At 42.0% G+C, this 18,310-nt stretch overlaps 1 protein-coding gene across 3 annotated transcripts in view; it reads right to left on the reverse strand.

Annotated features, from left to right (window-relative positions):
- Positions 1 to 6,883: 6,883 nt before the first annotated feature.
- Positions 6,884 to 18,310, reverse strand: part of NR5A1 (nuclear receptor subfamily 5 group A member 1) — a 190,610-nt gene continuing 179,183 nt past the window's right edge. For all 3 annotated transcript variants that reach the window (XM_030207821.1, XM_030207819.1, XM_030207820.1), the window contains exon 7: positions 6,884 to 7,787. In XM_030207821.1, the coding sequence (XP_030063681.1) occupies positions 7,540 to 7,787 (248 nt within the window). In that variant the 3' untranslated portion in view covers positions 6,884 to 7,539. The remainder of the gene's footprint in view (positions 7,788 to 18,310) is intronic.

Raw genomic sequence — 18,310 nt, forward strand, 5'->3', positions numbered from 1 at the left:
TATTCCAGTCCTTATGGCAGATTATGTTATGAAGCTTCTTTTGCTTTTGAAATGCTAGGAATATTTGTAGATAATTTGCTGGCAGTGAAAAAACATCACCACTATTTTAACCCAATCTATAACTGTGTGTGCATTAAGGAATGCTTAGCTCAGCTTGAGAATGGAAGCATTGCTCTTGAAAGCTGCTCACAGGTGGCTTCAGTTAGTCTAACAAAATGTTATCTATAACTCATTTTTTGGTTTCATTTTCTCTGTATCCAAGAGGACTAAGATAGTACAAATAATTATTTATTGGTAGTTAAACGCCAAATTCAATTCTCTCATTCATGTATTAACTTTTTTTGGAGCGCTCCTAAGTTACTTGGCACTTTTACCTATATGCACCAGATGTAGTCAGTGTTTTTCTCTGATTCTATAACATGGTATCCACACTCACACACATTCACACACTTCTGTAACATGGTACCCACATTCACAAACTGTCACTTTCACAGTTAACTGTCCACTTACACACATAAGTGGAGGCACAACACCTAAATGCTATTCAGTAAGGATACGTGCAAGTGGCAAGGCTCATAACTGCAATGGAGCCATTGACATGAGCAGACCAGGGAGGGGAGGGGCATGGGTGGAGCTGCCACTTAACATGCAAACTTATAGAATACGTGTGGCCCTTAACACATCAAGGTGCCCACAGTTATACCAGGTCTATGGCTGATGTGCCCATGACTGGTTAAACCAGTATTTATAACAGAATTTGGTCTCTCAGATGCCATTATAGAATAGGCTATCAGGGCACCTAAAAAGAAGATGGCCACTTCTAGACTTGCCTCCAAAATGGGGAAACCCTACAGTATATAAAGGGGTGAATTCTATATATCACACCAAAAAAAAAGCACTATTCTATAAGCCATGCTTAAAGTTAGGTGCAGTTTATAGAATAGCGCTTGCATCCAGGAATTGTGCCTAACATTAGGTGCGGCCATTTGCACCAACTGAAATGTAGTGCAAATGTACATGCCTACATTAGGTGTGTATACCCATTATTCTTTAACAATGTGTGTTGATGTTAAGAAAGTCTCCATTCTGGCCATGACCCTACCATTTCCGCACCCCTCTTTTTCAGATCGCATGTAAAATTTAGGTGCATAAATTCCAATTAAATCTAATTAGTGCCAATAATTGTTTGTTAAAAAGCCAATTTTTGGCAACTTTTATAGAATTAGGGGGAAGCCCATAGAGAGAAGAAACGGTATTTGGCGTATGACTCAACCTTTGCTCTGAGTCATAATTTCTAGATTCGCCACTTATTCCTTGTGTGATCTTCAACTTGAACAATCAAATATGTAGAGCCCAGCACTGGTTAAGAAGAGGCATTTTAAGGGAAGAGTACTTAGATTTCAGTAAAGCCTTTGAAATAGTTCACATTGGTGACTTATAAATAAACTGTGCATCTTTAGTATACGCCCTAAAGTGACTGACTAGCTTAGAAACTGTGAAGTAGGAGGTGACAAGGTAATGGTAAAAAAGTTCTCTGAGGGAAGGCGTGTTACCAGTGGTGTGCTACAGGGATTTGATCTTTAGGCCAGTTCTTTTCAACATTGTCATAAATGATCATGTAGAAGGGCTTTTTGTGAATGATACCAAAATCTGCAACAGGGTAGACAGACACCTTAGAAGGTGTGGGCACCATGAAGAAGTATATAGTAAAGTTTGAGAAGTGGTCTAGATTGTGTCATCTATGATTTAATGCTAAAAATACAGGGTCAAATACTTTGGTTGCAACTACCCAAGGGATTGGTGCAATATAACTATCAGGCTTATTTTCGAAAGAGAAGGACGCCCATCTTTTGACACAAATCGGAAGATGGGCGTCCTTCTCAAAGGTTTGCCCAAATCGGCATAATTGAAAGCCGACTTTGGGCATCCCCTACTGCTTTCCGTCGCTGGGATGACCAAAGTTCACGGGGACGTGTTGGAGGCATAGCGAAGGTGGGACTTGGGCATGCCTAACAAATGGGTGTCTTCAACCCATAATCGAAAAAAAGGGCATCCCTGATGAGCACTTGGACAACTTTACTTGGTCCTTTTTTTGTTACGACAAAGTGACAAAAAGGTGCCCGAACTGATCAGATGACCACCGGAGGGAATCGGGGATGACATCCCCTTACTCCCCCAGTGGTCACTAACCCCTTCCCACCCTCAAAAAAATAGTTTAAAAATCTTTTGTGCCAGCCTTTATGCCAGCCTCAAATGTCATACTCAGGTCCATCGCAGCAGTATGCAGGTCCCTGGAGCAGTTTTAGTGGGTGCAGTGCACTTCAGGCAGGCGGACCCAGGCCCATCCCCCCCTACCTGTTAGACTTGTGGTGGTAAATGTGAGCCCTCCAAAACCCACCACAAACCCATTGTACCCACATCTATGTGCCCCCCTTCACCCGTAATGGCTATGATAGTGGTGTACAGTTGTGGGTAGTGGGGTTTGGGGGGGTTAGGGGGGCTCAGCACACAAGGTAAGGGAGCTATGTACCTGGGAGCTTTTTCTGAAGTCCACTGCAGTGCCCCCTAGGGTGCCCGGTTGTTGTCCTGGCATGTCAAGGGGACCAGTGCACTACGAATGCTGGCTCCTCCCATGACCAAAGGGCTTGCATTTGGTCATTTCTGAGATGGGCGTCTTTAGTTTGCATTATCGCCGAAAATCAGAAACGACCAAGTCTAAGGACGACCATCTCTAGGGACGACCTAAATGTCAAGATTTGGGTGTCCCCGGCCGTATTATCAAAACAAAAGATAGACGCCCATCTTGTTTTGATAATACGGGTTTCCCCGCCCCTTCACCAGGACGTCCTGTGAGGACGTCCTCAGGAAAACTTGGGCGCCCCTTTCGATTATGCCCCTCCACGTGAATTTTTCTATGCACAAAACTAGAACAAGTTCTAGGGGGTGAATGAATGCAATGATGTTAAGGTGGCCAGGTGAGAAGAGGAAAAAAAAACTGAAAGAGATCCCATGAGGAACGTTGCAAAACAAATGACAGTGAAAAGGTGGAGATGGCTTGAGAAGAACCAGGTACACAGGTTGATCGTAAATAACTGAAACACTTTATTTGCAAAAACATGCAATACCCAACATGGCACCATGTTTTGGCACTGAGTGCCTACCTCAGGGGCCAAAAGATATTAATGCATCAAAGGACAGTGCATAAATTTAACGATAGAAAATTGCTTAAAATAAATCTTCACTGTGGTGATAGTATAATTGGTCTTTAAAAAGACCCTTTGGAGATGCACCAATTATACTATCACCACAGTGAAGATTTATTTATTTTCTATTGCTAAATTTAAACACTGTCCTTTGATGCATTAATATCTTTTGACCCCTGAGACAGGCACTCAGTGCCAAAACACAGTGCTGTGTTGGGTATTGCATGATTTTGCAAATAAAGTGGTTCAGTTAGTTACGATCAATACATGTACCTGGTTGTTTTCCTCTTAAGGTGGCCAAACAGGTAGACAAGATGGCAGCAATAGTGAGAAAAATATTTGTGTGCATAGGGGAAAGAATGGCGGGGGGGGGGGAGGAAAAGTGGTGATATTGTCTCTGGAGTACTGTGTTCAATGCTAGAGGCTGAACCTTCTAAAGGATATAAACTGGATGGAATTGGCACAGAGGACAGCTACTAAAATGGTCAATGGCATTTATAATAAAATATGAGGACAGACTTAAAGATCTAAAAATGTAGAGTTTGGGAAAAAAAGGCAAGATAGAGGAGATACAATAGAGATATTTAAATACTTCAAGGTAAAAATGCGTAGGAGATGGGTCTTTTTCAAAGTGAAGAAAACTCTGGAATGAGGGGGTCATAGGACAAGGGGGTCTTATGGAAAGAGTGGCGGATGAGTGGAATAACCTTCTAGTGGAGGTAGTACTGGCATTGACAGTATCAAAATTCAGTAACACAGTGACATAGTAAATGCTGGCATATAAAGACTTGTACGGTCCATCCAGTCTGCCCAACAAGATAAACTCATTTTACATGGTATGTGATACTTTATACCTGAGTTTGATTTGTCCTTGCCATTCTCAGGGCACAGACCGTAGAAGTCTGCCCAGCACTGTTCTTGAACTAAGTTCTGAAGCTAACGTTGAAACCCCTTAAAATTTACACTCCAGCCCATCCATATCTATTCAGTCATGATCAGGGCCTAGACCATAGAAGTATGCCCAGCACTGGTTTTGCTTCCCAATTACCGGCGTTGCCACCTAATCTCCACTAGGATTCCGTGGATCCATTCCTTCTAAACAGGATTCCTTTGTGCTTATCCCATGCATGTTTGAATTCCATTACCATTTTCATCTCCACCACCTCCCGCAGGAGGGCATTCCACATATCCACCACCCTCTCTGTGAAAAAATACTTCCCGACATTACTCCTGAGTCTGCCCCCTTCAACCTCAATTCATGTCCTCTAGTTCTACTGCCTTCCCGTCTCCAAAAAAGGTTCATTTGAGGATTAACACCTTTCAATTTTTTGAACGTTTGTATCATGCCACCCTTGTTTCTCCTTTCCTCCAAGGAATACATGATCAGGTCACGGACAAGCATAGGGGATCTCTGAAGAAAAGGAAGGAATTGTTTTGCTGAGTAGTGGGTGTGGATAGGCAGACTAGATTGGCTGTTATAGTTCTTTTGTGCCATCATGCTCTGTAATATGAGAAATGGTAAGATATTGCACTTATTCACTCCCAAACTGATACAATGCCTCTTGTTATAGAACAATTTCATGGCCAAAAACATGAAAAATTGCAGATACTCTTTACTTAGTTTCTCTGTTACTGTGTTCCCTGCACCACCTCTTCAATGACAGATGTGTGATTGCATATTACACAAGCAGATCAAAAGGCCACCACAAACACAGTCCGGGAACAAATACTGCCAAGATGTGACATGTTTTACTAAAGAAATATGCACATTTAACCTCCAACTTTCACTTGAGACACATTTCACGACCGCACTGTGGTTCAAAACAACAAATCTTCACATTAATATTCTGGAAGTCAACATAGTGGCCTCACACATAAACATGTCTGTGTGGGAAGGAGGGATGGAGGGGTGGAAAGTCTGAGCCACAGAACAGTTTGAGAAGGCCATGGTATCAATAAAAGTCTTTCCAAGTAGATAGACTCCATAAGTGTGTCTACCTTCTTCAAAACAACTCATCCATTTTCTGGCCTTCATACTCTTTCTAGACATCTTCCTTCTTTCTGGTTCAACACTTTAATTTCTCATATATTTACAGTTTGGTAACTTAAGCTCAGCACACTCTACTGCAGCCTTATGCCCATTTTGGAAAGTTAATTACTCTTATTGAGTTTTTTCAGGATAGTAACAGAATAGTCTAGTGTCAAGTCCTTCCCCTCCGCTGTCAAATGGATACCTCAGAGAAAAAGCAAGTACGATAAAGTTTTCTTTTGTTCACAGTCTAAATTATATTAACTCTTTAGTGTCCAATGTTCCCATCAATCTGTTCCCATATGGCTTATTACAGGAACATTGAACACTAATACAGATTAAAATAAGCACAGTGATTGCTTAGATGCAAATCAGTAAAGGAGAACTTCAGAGATCAGTTGGGGGTCTATGGCATTGCAACAGGAAGTCTTTTTCTATGAGAAAAAAACATAGGGGGCAATATTGAATGCACTGTGGTCAACATTTTGGTTAGCGCTAACCACCACAGGCTGAATTAGGTACCAACTCTGAATATCTGATAGTTTTGCAGCACTGGAAATTATGCTGTTCTTTGACAGCTAACTGGGCATAGTTAGGACAGCATTATGGACTAGATTCTATATAACATGCCTAAAAACTCGGTGCTGAAAAAAATGTGCCCAGGTGTATTCTATAAAGTATGCCTACATTTATGTGTACTTTATAGAACACGCCTAAATTTCCATGCAGTTTATAGAATATGCCAAGCACCCACTTTGTGACTACATGTAGTCGTGGGCAGTTACAGCAAGTAAAACTTGGTGTAAATGCTGACGCCTAAATTAGGCATGGACCGGGTGTATTCTATAACAACATGCATAGATTTTAGAAATGTCCATGACCCACCCATTCCATGCCCATGGCCACACCCCCTTTTCAACTATGCAACTTAGAATTTACTCCCATCGCGTTACAGAATATTCTTAGACAGTTGCGCATGTAAATTCTAATTAATGCCAATTAGTATCAATAATTGCTTGTTAATTGACAATTATCAATGCTGATTGGCTTGTTAGCTAATTAAGTTGCATTTGCAAATCCAGAATTAGACCTGATTTGCATATGCAATTTAAGTCACGCTATATAGAAGTCGGGGGTATATGTGGTTCAACATGCCCAGTTATCTACAGTGCCCCCCCCCCCCGACTCCATCTCCAGACTACTCTGACACTAGCCAAATACTGTACAGTCTTGATTATCCGACATTCACTAATCTGATCTTCCAGTATATCCAACAGACACACACCCCCAGCGATGTCATCACATTTATTTCTATTAAAAATCTTTATGTATTGCTTGAGGGGTTTATGCAGCGTTTTCCACATTAACTTTTCACTTATCTGACAATGGGTCAGTCCCATTTATGTCAGATAATCGTGACGGGATTGTAATGTCATGGCGGTCAGTACTAATATTGAGTGGTGCTATCCAGTTAAGTGGTCCTTTTAGTAAGCCACGGTAAAAAGTGGCCTGCGGTAGTACGAGCGTGTATTTTAGGTGCACGCTGGGCCATTTTTTATCGCGTCTAGGAAAAAGGGCCTTTTTTTAAAGGGCCAAAAAATGGATGTGTGCTAAACTTGAAACCAGCATGCGTCCATTTTTGGCCTGAGACCTTACCGTCACCATTGACCTAGCAGTAAGGTCTCAACGCTACCCACGTGGTAAGCATGCAGCACACGTCAACTGCTGTCTACTGCCGGGTAAGCGGCCCATGGTAGAAAATAGAAAATTATTTTCTACCATGGGATTCGTCACATGCCAAATTTGAAATTACATCCTGGCTCACACACCAGCGAGGCGGTAGTGCTGATTTGGCACATGCTGTAAGCACGTAGGCCCTCCCGTGCCTTTGTAAAGGGGACCCTAAGTGTCTCTCTTGTCCTCTCACATCATGTGAATATCGACCCTGTAGAGTTTTACCACTGTGGAAGGTATTTTTTAAAGCATTCCAATCTAGTATATTGTTACCAGTAAAGTTGCTATCATGTGGACAGATTATAAACCAAAGGTATGAAAAAAATGCAAAATGCAGACATATTTAAAGATCAGTACATACATAACATATTCATCTCAGAGCAGTAAAATCAGTTATATTAAAATAAATCATCTGAAACTTTTCAATAATACAGGTTAAATACAACACAGAGAAAACTCTTTCATGGATGGGCAGCCATAATAAACCATCTTTTAAATCTGTAAGAGTTCGCATAGGCGATGCTCTATGTCTCTAACAAGCTATATTTAGGGAGTCAATGGTTGATGCTCCATTCACGCACGTTTAGCATGAAGCATTTCAATGAGCAGGTTATTACTTGGCACCTCCCCACTCAGATGCTTTTGGTACAGGTACTCCTCTGCTTGCATGCTGATGGAGCGGACATCTGTCAGCCTCAACAAGAGTTGCCGGAACTTGTCCACACAGTGAGGGTAGTGGCACAAGGTGTATTCAAGAAGAGCTGCGTTGACTTTCTCTTGAGCGCTCATAGCTAAATTGTGATTTTTCAGACATTTCACATCTGTAATGAAAGAAAATTTTATATTATGTGAATGTCAGTTCAACATTAAAATAGCCAGAGCAAGAAGATTCTTAATTAACATCATTTTGTATATTGTTAATGGTGTCAAAAGTAGAAGTTCTCTTTCTCCAGGATATGTGTACTATGCATATTTTCCTGCTTATTTGCATCATCAGGGAGGGATCATAAGAACTCATGATAGGAATACACTGTTTTCGTGGTTCTGATTGACCTACTTTACCTCAACTTAAATCCATTAAGTTAAACCAGAGAAATGTTATGATCCTTCCAACAGTAAATGTACCAGGATCCTGGAGAGCATTCCAGATACATCTCCCAAGGGTTGAGAGAATCACCATATGTACATATGCCTGAGGAATTAGGAGGACATTTGAAAGCCTTCAGTTTTAGTCGCTGTATGGCCTTCTGCAAAAGTTGGTGGGAAGAATATGGAAGGGAACATGGATATTGTATTAAGCATAGGTTTTATAAGAACCATAGAGAAAGATGATAGACCTGGAGTAGTATACCAGCTAAGATGGTAGCCTAGTAAGACAGAGCAGAAGCCGCCATGCCAGCCTTTCATACAGTCCATGTGAAATGCCACAGCATCAGGTGCATGAGGAGGAATCAAGTTGGAGCACTGAGTTAAGGGCACAGGCAGGTTTGTAATGACAGGCAAATTCTGGAGCAATTGCCACAACCATAGAAATTATGGTTAACTTGGGGCCAAAGCCAAAGTGATTGTGGATGTCAAAGACTTAATTGGCAAGACTCAGATCCTCTCTTGATCTCTCATTGCAAGTCTTTGTCTATCTCTGGCTCTTTCTTTAGGAAAGCAAAATCTTATTTGGCTAACAAGTTGCCATTTTCATACTTTTCTCTGTATAAAAGGTTCCTTTACTTCAATGTATTTTGACAGATTGCTCCCTCTCTTCCGTCACCTCTGTCTCTTAAACCCTCTTAATTTCTACACATTAGTGAGTCCACAGACTACAAATTTGTGTATAGTTATTATTGTTTTCATACAAACTTCCAGTTCATTAGTGAAGGTATATTTGGTCTAGACTCATTGCTACTTGTATTCACATTAGAGAAAGTTTGCAGAGCGCAGTCCACATTAATCCTAAAGCAACTGATTTCACTCAGGGGAACTGATTCACTTCTAGACTAGCAAGGCTTCTGATATTCTTGGTGAAGGAATCGGTGCCAGAATTCAGCTTGAACACAATCAAAAGTAAGTTAACATTCAACGAATAGTTAAGACTTGGAACTCATTACCAAGGATGTAGTAACAGCAATTAGTGCATCTGGGTTTAAAAAAGGTTTGGACAGGTTCCTGGAGGAAAAGTCCATAGTGTACTATTAAGATAGAAATGGGGAAAGCCACTGCTGTCCCTGGGATTGGTTACATGGAATCTTGCTACTATTTGGGATTCTGCCAGGTACTTGTGCCCTGGATTGGCCACTGCTGGAAGGAGCATACTGGGCTAGATGGAGCATTGGTCTGTTCTTATGTAACACTGGATTGATTTACCAGTATGACCAGAAATCAGGCATTATATTCCAGAACTGAACACTGGAGTAATAAATCCAGGAATAGGAGGGTTTGTGTATGAAATTGGTTCAAATATTTTATGTTATTTATTTATTAGGATTTATTTACTGCCTTTTTGAAGAAGTTTACTTAAGGTGGTGTACAGCAAATATAATCTGGACATAGGCAATATACTATGCATTATGGCATAGCACAATATATGTCAACACAACACAAATTAAAACATCTTAGTAGACAAAATAGGTTTGGCGCCAATGTAAAATGAGTTGGTAAGGTGCACATTGTACTAATTCCACCATTACAACGAACACAAAGCAGGATAACTGGCAGTCTCAGCAGAGAAACAAATAGAATGGGTATGAAAACCGAATTACCCACTATCTTCTAAGCACAATTCCTCTACAACAGGGGAGTAATCACACATTTCTACCAGTCAGACTTCCTTGTTTCAGTGTAGGAATCCAGCATCTTTCACAACCACTGAAATGTGTGCTAGGAAATGTGTGTTAAAGAAATAAAATAGGAAAACAAATTGCACAGGAGCTGCAAATGAGTTCTAGCAGACTGCAGCACTCTCTGATACGAAAGCAATTCTGCAACCAGATATAATTCTCACTACATTCCCTGCATTGTATTTCAGCGGCGATAAGACTTATCATTATCAGTGTAAGGTTGTGATTGGCGTTATACAACCCCCCCCCCTCCCAAAAAAAAAAAAATTGTTACATTTATAAATGGCAAAATTATAGCCCAGGTTGGATCAACAATAGCCAGATCTGCTTGACGAACTCACCGGGTTCTCGAAAAGACCCTATTCACTGTTTAATTGAATATTTGAATACACTTTTTATTCTTGCAAAGAATAAAGAATATTGTGCAAACAACATTGACTCACTTCATTTAGCGACACACAAGCAGTTGTAAAGATTCCCTCCTGTGACAAAGCAGCCTACCACACATACAGACATGCTGGGATTATTTCTGTACCTTCAAGTATTCTTGTTATTCAGAGCTTCTTTTGTTTGGGAGAAGCTGTTGATAAATTGCAAAACGCTTGAGGGAATGTGGGCTATAAAAGCCTTCCCTCTCCCCCTTCTCACCCCGACCTCCCCAAACAGTAGCTTCTTCTTGAATAGAAGTCATGAAATCAGAATAATAGGTCAATCCATTAAGGCTCTATTAGGGCCTCCTGTAGAACAAAAGTAACCTGTGCCATCTTCATAAATATTGCTATTTTGAGATGCTCTAATTTTAATTAAAACCCTTTACCTGCTCAGGAAAGAAATCTATTTAGAACACAGATAGAAAGCTCTTTTATGCATGCATTTTCTTCCATTGTGTTGGGCCAAAGTGATAAATGTGGAAATTCTCCTGCTAAAGGCAATTACATCCTACAAATAATATGGAATCCAGTTCTGCACAGCTGAGCCTATGACCAGACATTACTTCAAGTGACATTCTTATTACGGATAATAGAGAAGAGTTGCCGACTTGAGCGAGAACGGCACAAATATACAAAAGACAGTCTATCGTCTGCTCCTTACACACACACACACACACCCTCCCCGAAAATATTTTAGTGAAGATGGAGGAGAAATGGAATCTGTCATGCACCTAATTTGGTGATATCTCTTTCAGTCATCCAGGTGAGTTTTTGTAAAACATGATGAAATAATGTGATTTTTTAAAATGTTCAAGGTAGAAGAAAAAAAACAGCCTTCCCAAAGAAGTTGATGGTTTCTTAGCTAGATGCTGAACTAACTGCCATTTTATTTCTATCCCATTAACAAGGTAGGACAAATATGATTGAGCTGGGAGATCAACAATTTCAACTGGTCTATGGCATGGTTTTGGCATCTCAATGTGCTCCTTGTTCATGAGTTCAGTAGCCTTAATGTAGCCAGTAGTCATTGAGTAAACTGGGATTATACAAGGCAACAGATGCTTTTACCGCCAATCGTTGCATCTGGGCACAACACACCCATCTTCTCCCTTGGTACTGCCAAAGAAACTAGAGTGTGTATAATGTCTCCAACATGTAAACTCAGCCTCATTCACTGAAATGAAGAGCATCTCAACCTTGATGAGTTATTTGTTTGTCTTTGGTGCACACTATTTAAAAACATTCTACCTAGGAGCAGCTGTGTGTAAATATATGAATTTTTTTTTTTTTTTTTGGGGGGGGGGGGGCATGCAAATGGAGAGAAAGAGCCAACAGCAAGGAAGTAGTGATATATCTGTCATTGATAGGAACTCATCTAGGGCAGTGGTTCTCAACCAGGTCCTTATTTATTTATTTTTATTTTTATATATTTATTTATTGCATTTGTATCCCACATTTTGGTAGTTTCAATGTGGCTTACATGGAACAATGGGGATAGTTACAAAGTATCAAGGGAGGTTAGTAGCTCGACAGGACAATGAAAGTCTGTGGAGCTACCTCGCAGAGAGTATTGATCTTGGTTAGAAACACAGGAGTTTATAGGGGGATTATCTGACAAAAGTTAATATAAAGATATAAGAGAAGAATCGAAAAACGAACAGAACAAAGTCGGGTTGGGTTGCATCTTAGATCAGGCAGGATTCCAGATCTGGTGGACAGAATGTAGGTAGTTCGTGGAATAAATGGGTTGAGGTCTTTGAGGGGTGTAATGAGTGTGTGATTCTGGTTGGACACTGTGAACTGTTGTTCTTTCCGTTTAAACTTTCAATACATGGTTGAAATTCGATTGATCCTGTGGATGGTTAGTTTGGTTCAGCTGGGCTGTGTTTTCTCATTGGAAGTTTTGGTTTCCAGGCTGATTCCAATGAACATGCATGAAATATATTGGTATCTAATGAGGGCAATGCATTCAGATACATTTCATGCATATTCATTGTGGATATCCTGAAAACCCAATTGGCCAAGTGTTCCCTGAGGACTGGTGTGAGATCTATCGATCTAGAACGCTGTGGTCATTTCTAGAGGCTGCATCGCCTGAGTGTCATAACCTAAGTAGAGGCCAGATTGAGGAACCAAAATATTGCCAACTTTATACCATGAACACGAAGAAATAAGACATTTGGGTCTATCTGCATAAATGTGCAAGAGAGACACATTTTTCAGTAGCAACAAGAATCTAGAACATAGGTGAAGCTAGGAGACAGGAGAAAGGATTGTCTCAGGGGTAACACAAGGAAATATTTATTCACCTACAAGATAGTAGAAATATGCAACAGTCTCCTATTGAGGTTTTTTATGGACAAAACTGTTCTAGTCAAAGCCCATGGCAAATGTTTTTCTCTTATCTGCTGGCTGCATCATTTAAATAGTTCATATATTTTCTGTCCCACTATTAATAGAAATGGTGGTACTGAACATATGATACCCGATGTGATACCTGCAAGCGAGCCTTCTCCGAAGTAGGCACCACACTTTGGAATGCATTCCTTGAATGCTCTGCTTAACACAAGACTATCTCTACTTCAGGAAGCAGGTGAAAGCTTGGCTCTTCAACCAGGCCTTTAATGGAAGAAGTAACTAACGTGTTAGTCTCACTCACACACACAAGGAGTGACACAGGCTGCACATACTGCAATAGGACATGTTTATCCACACCTACCCCAGTTGAGATAATATTTAACCATCTCTCTGACCTCATGTGCAACTTTCTTTAAATTAGTCACCTTATTTTCTAACTCTTCTTACTCTATTTTCTAACTCTTCTTTCTGTACTCTTACCTATCTATATGTTCAATCTTTGCTTATACCCTACACTGTCAATTAAAATGTTCTATTACTATGAGCTATGAGGTCTTTTCGCCAAACTACTTAAGCACTAATGCACGCTTAGCGCAGCCAAAAATAGCCTCATGCAGGATGCACTAAACCATTTTGGACATCTGCGGTTGTTCCCTCTTCTTTAGACCATCTTTGCTGCTATTGGTTCCTGCAATTATCATCAAATGAAACATTGGAAACAATAGGTTTTCAGAGCAATGTCTTCCTTCATATAGCCCATTGTTCAAAGGATAGACTGTACTACCATGCCCACAGATGATACAACTTTCTCCATTGTTAAATATCCCTATGCCTTTGCCTCTGTTATGCCTTTTGTGTATCCTATACCAATTCATAACCTCCACTGACCTTCTATATTCTGGAGAATAAAATTCAAACCTTTTCATATTTGCCTTTAAATCTAGGACAGTAGATGCTCCTAATTAACTGAAGTCTGTATTGGTTGACTATGAATCCAGTTTAACTCTCAGATCATCAGGAAAGATCCGACTCAATGTCTCCCATGTCAAACATTTCCATTTGGTCAAGATCAATAATAGGCGTTTTTCAATTTTGGTGCCTGTTTTTGGAGCTCCCTTTCTTTTGAGCTTCAAGCAGAGTTGACATATCTAATTTTCCTGGAAGTAACCAAAACATTATTTATTGCATAGGTTTTTGCTGCATTGCAATAAAGGCATCCATGTTTTTATTCTGTATTACTTGTTATATAAAATTAATCAGGTAGTGCCGCTGAATATCATCACAGATCACCCCTACACTGCTCAGTTAGAGCCGGGGCAGTCCATGGCCAGAGCTTGGGAGAAACCAAGGAGGAGCCAGGAGTTAATTAGTTAGTGGCCATATTCAGACCGCTAACTGGCTAAGTAAGCTGCTAAAGTTAGGACAGTAAAAAGGCTGTCCTAACTTCAGACCAGTGTTCGTTAGCTTAGCAGCTAAATATTGGCAGATGCCCAGTTAACTTCTGGCTTGCAGCATGAGCATAGATCAGGCTCTGTGAATCAGCCACCAATATTCAGTGGCACTTAACTGGGCAGTACCACTGAATATCAGCACTATCTGGCCACATTGAGATATTATGGGTGTGGAGCTCAGGGGAGACAGCAGTTATGCAGTTGCCAGCAATATTCAGTACCCAGTCACTCCTGCCCTTCATAGCTGCCCATTCAAAATGGCTGCCATGACTTCTATTGGCAGCCTCACGGCACTATTGAAGTACTGCAAGGCTGCTGCTAGAGGTCATGGTAACCATTTTGAAGGGACAGCCATGAAGGACAGAACCGTGGGCTTTGATCCTGCCTGTTCCTCGCTAGACCACCAGGTGTTAGGCAGGAGGGATTCTGGGGGGGAGGGGTTCGGGACCTGTAGTGTTGGATATTCAACACCCGAGCCCCAGGGGCGTAGCCAGACCTTATGGTGGGAGGGGCTAGAGCCCGAGGTTGGGGGCACATTTTGAGTACCGCTCTGCTGCCCCCCACTGCCACACCTCGCCTCCTCACCTTCCCACCACCGCCTTGCCTCCTCGCCCCCTACCACCTCACCTCGCCCCCTCACAAACAAATACCTTTGCTGGTGGGGGTCTCCAACCCCCACCAGCTGAAGTCATCTTCAGCGCGGTCTCCCTCCTGCTCTTCTTTCTTCTTGCTCTTCCTGTGCACGCTGATGCTCAGCGGTCTCCAGTGCAGCTGTGTTCGCTGCCTGCCCCCTGGTCTCCTTTCTTCTTGCTCCTCTTATGCACACAGACTAAGGGGATTTTCTCTCAGATTGCAGTTTTAACTGGTATTTACAAACTGCTAAAAGTTTTGGAATGTCACAAATAATTATGTATTGCCATCCTACCCAAGATCTTTTATCAGTTTGCGTGAGTTTGAGGCACTTTATAAAGATTTATTACATTTTCATATCTCTCAGCTGATATATATAACCCTGATATATTTTAGACATATCTTTAACTTGGAATAGAACAAATGATATGTGGGTCATTTTTAACACAACCTTGGACCTCTGGAGTAGAAAGGGTCCAGCACGGACCAAAAACCAAAATTAGGAAGAGCTCAGATTTGTTTAAAAAAAAACATGTATATACATTCCCAGCTTTGTGTTTGAACGTGTAATAAATTGAGATGCCTCAAATATATGTACATTAACTTAAAGGCAACCATTTCCATCAGGTCATCAGATATTTTGCATGAAGGCAGCACATGGATCATGTTGCCAAACTTCATATTCACATAGGATTCGTTTTTCTCAACCCATCTTACTCATTAAGTTGGATTCTATAAATGTATTTTAAAAAATCGATTTTAACCTGATGATGGGAAAATTAGCTAGCAGAGAAATGTGACAGGAAGGTAATGCTTTCTGGTCATTATTCAGCCGATGGTGGTGAGAGTTTTTCTAACCGCTCACTGCCACCGGCCAAATCAGACCCACATATACAATGCTGATTCACGTTCGGGCACTGGCATTGAATAGCTAGGTGAGTGATGATACCCAGACTTTAGACGGGTACAGCGGATATTCAGTGCCACACCCTCAAAGCTAACTGGACAATGTTAGAACTGCTATTTATGTGGTCCTACTTACCTAGGGCCCTTTTACTAAGCTGTGGTAAAAAGGGCCTTGCACTAGCAGTGGGGGCCATTTTTGTCATGCGCTAAGGCCCTTTTTAGAAAAAGGGTTTAAAAAAGGTTTGGACAAATTCCTGGAGGAAAAGTTTATAGTCTGCTAGTGAGACAGACATGGGAAGCAAATGCTTGCCCTGGGATTTGTAGTATGGAGTGTTGCCATGATTTGGGTTTATGCCAGGTACTTGTGACCTGGCTTGGCCACTGTTTGGAAAACAGGTTACTGGGCTAGATGGAGCATTGGTCTGACCCAGTATGGCTACTCTTATGTTCTTTTTACCACAGTGGGTAAAAAGGCTGAGAAAAGACATAGCCATGCGGTAAGATTGATCTTACTGCGTGGCCATGTGGGAGGGCAGAAGTTCTTACCAACACCCATTGAGGTGGCGGTAAGGGCTCCTGCATTAACCCGACGGTAACCTGGTAGCGTGCAGTGCTGCCCAATTACCACCGAGTAACCCCCTGTGGAAATATTTTTTTAATATTTCTGCTAGTGCCAGAAATGCCATGTGCTGGGGGTTGAACTACCACCAGCGCCCGCATTGGGCCAGTGGTAGCTCCAGATTGGCACATGGTAAACCCAAGGTGACCTTACCACCACTTAGTAAAGGGGTCCCTTAATTAGCTATGTGGGTACTGACACTGAGGGGTAGATGCATCAAGCAAACGTAAAAAAATCAGACACGTAAAAACCTTTACCGAATCTGAAATAACGAAGCATGCTCCAAAAACACAGCCCCAAAAAGTTTGGTGCGGTATTAGAAAGAACGATGCACTAATCCCCATCGGTAATCGGCTCATAAAGCATGCGCAAAGCAGCCAAGCGTTATGCTGGCTGCTCTGCGCATGCCAGAAACGTAAGAAAAAAAAGAAAACACAAACACGTGGCTCCCCACTTTCCCCTGCATGTCTCCACAAACATTAAAGGATCGAGAGGGGGCAAAGGCGCTCATCAGCAGCGTCCTGTATGGACGGCCTTGCCTTGCCCCCCCCCCCCCCGAAGTCCCCGCTGCTCCCCGCTGCTCCGTTTGTGAAATAAAAGCTTTTAAAAATGAAACCTTTGCAGTTGCTGGGCTCCCCCTTCCTTCCTGTCTCTCTCTTCTTTAGTCGGCAATGCTCCGCCTCCTGCCCTCCTCCACCTCTGTGCCCCGCCCCCCCATTTCGTCCCCGCCGCTCCCCCCCCCCCCCACCGGACCTCCCTTCCACCATAATGGCCGGTGCAGCGCCTCTCACCTATGTTTGAAGGCGCTGCACAGGATGGATCAGCTATTCTTGAGCTCTTCTGTCTCCTCCGATGTCTCCTTTTTCTTCCTGTGTCCGCCCTCCTCTGACGTCATTATGGTGGAGGGGGGACGAAATCGGGGGGGGGGGAGCATTGCCGACTAAAGAAGAGAGACACAGGAAGGGAGGGGGAGCCCAGCAACTGCAAAGGTTTCATTTTTAAAAGCTTTTATTTCACAAACGGAGCAGCGGGGAACAGCGGGGACTTCGGGGGGGGGGGGGGCAAGGCAAGGCCATCCATACAGGATGCTGCTGATGAGCGCCTTTGCCCCCTCCCGATCCTTTTTTAATTTAGTTTCCTTTTTTATTTTAGGCACAGGGAAGCAGGGAGCCACTTTTCTTTTAAAACATGCCAGCAATTTGGTTTTTCATCGTGCAGGGGGCAGTGGGGAGATGACAGCTTTAACGACAGGTCTGAGCTGACATTAAATTTCTGGCGGTAAGTGAATCGTTGCTATCGTCGGTATGGTTAGTGCATTCCGAATTGTCTACATTTCAATGGTAGTTTCTCATTTGCATTCCAGTTTCGTTAGCTGCTACTGCCGTGGAAAAATAGGCTTTAGTGCATGGAAAGGATAGGAAATTCTTCCTTAAGGGCTCATTTAACGATGAAAAACGTTTAGTGCATCTGGGCCTGAATCTCACCATGCCTGCATAATCTCTGGAACTACCTTAACTCCATGCCTGGACAATGCTGCAGTATTCAGAGCCAATATTCAGCAGCTGTGACCGGAGTGTCGCTGAATATCAGCGACCAGTCAGCACAGCGTGGTTTAAGTGGGCAGGAGTAACATTCAAACCAACAAACATGGAGGTGAACATTGATTTCTGGTGTTGCCACTGTCTCACTTCATAACAGGTTGGTCCTGTTTCACTGAAAAATATGCACATACTATAAATTCACACAATAATTAATCATAAAATATGAAAGAATTTAAATCATTGGCATCTCTCAGTTAAATCTTGCATTATGTAATTTCTTTGTACTTTAATTAGATCAATTTGCATGCATTTCCAGCATGAATAGATGGTAAGTGTTTTTAGCAGAGTTGGCCTCTATTAAAGTGATTCCTACTGCAGTAACTTTTCTGAACATTTTCTGTTTTAGGGCCCTTTTCCTAGAGGGTTGGTGTGCAGCAATGGGCTTGGCGTGCGCCAATTCCGATCTACTGTCAGACTATTGCAGGAGCCTGGCGGTAGTTCCCACCCCCCCAGTGCATGCTATTCATAGTGCTACAGTAATTTTGTAGATTTTTGTAATACCAGAACTTAACACTGC

Source organism: Microcaecilia unicolor, chromosome 6, assembly GCF_901765095.1.
Source record: "Microcaecilia unicolor chromosome 6, aMicUni1.1, whole genome shotgun sequence".
NCBI classification, from domain to species: Eukaryota; Metazoa; Chordata; class Amphibia; order Gymnophiona; family Siphonopidae; genus Microcaecilia; species Microcaecilia unicolor.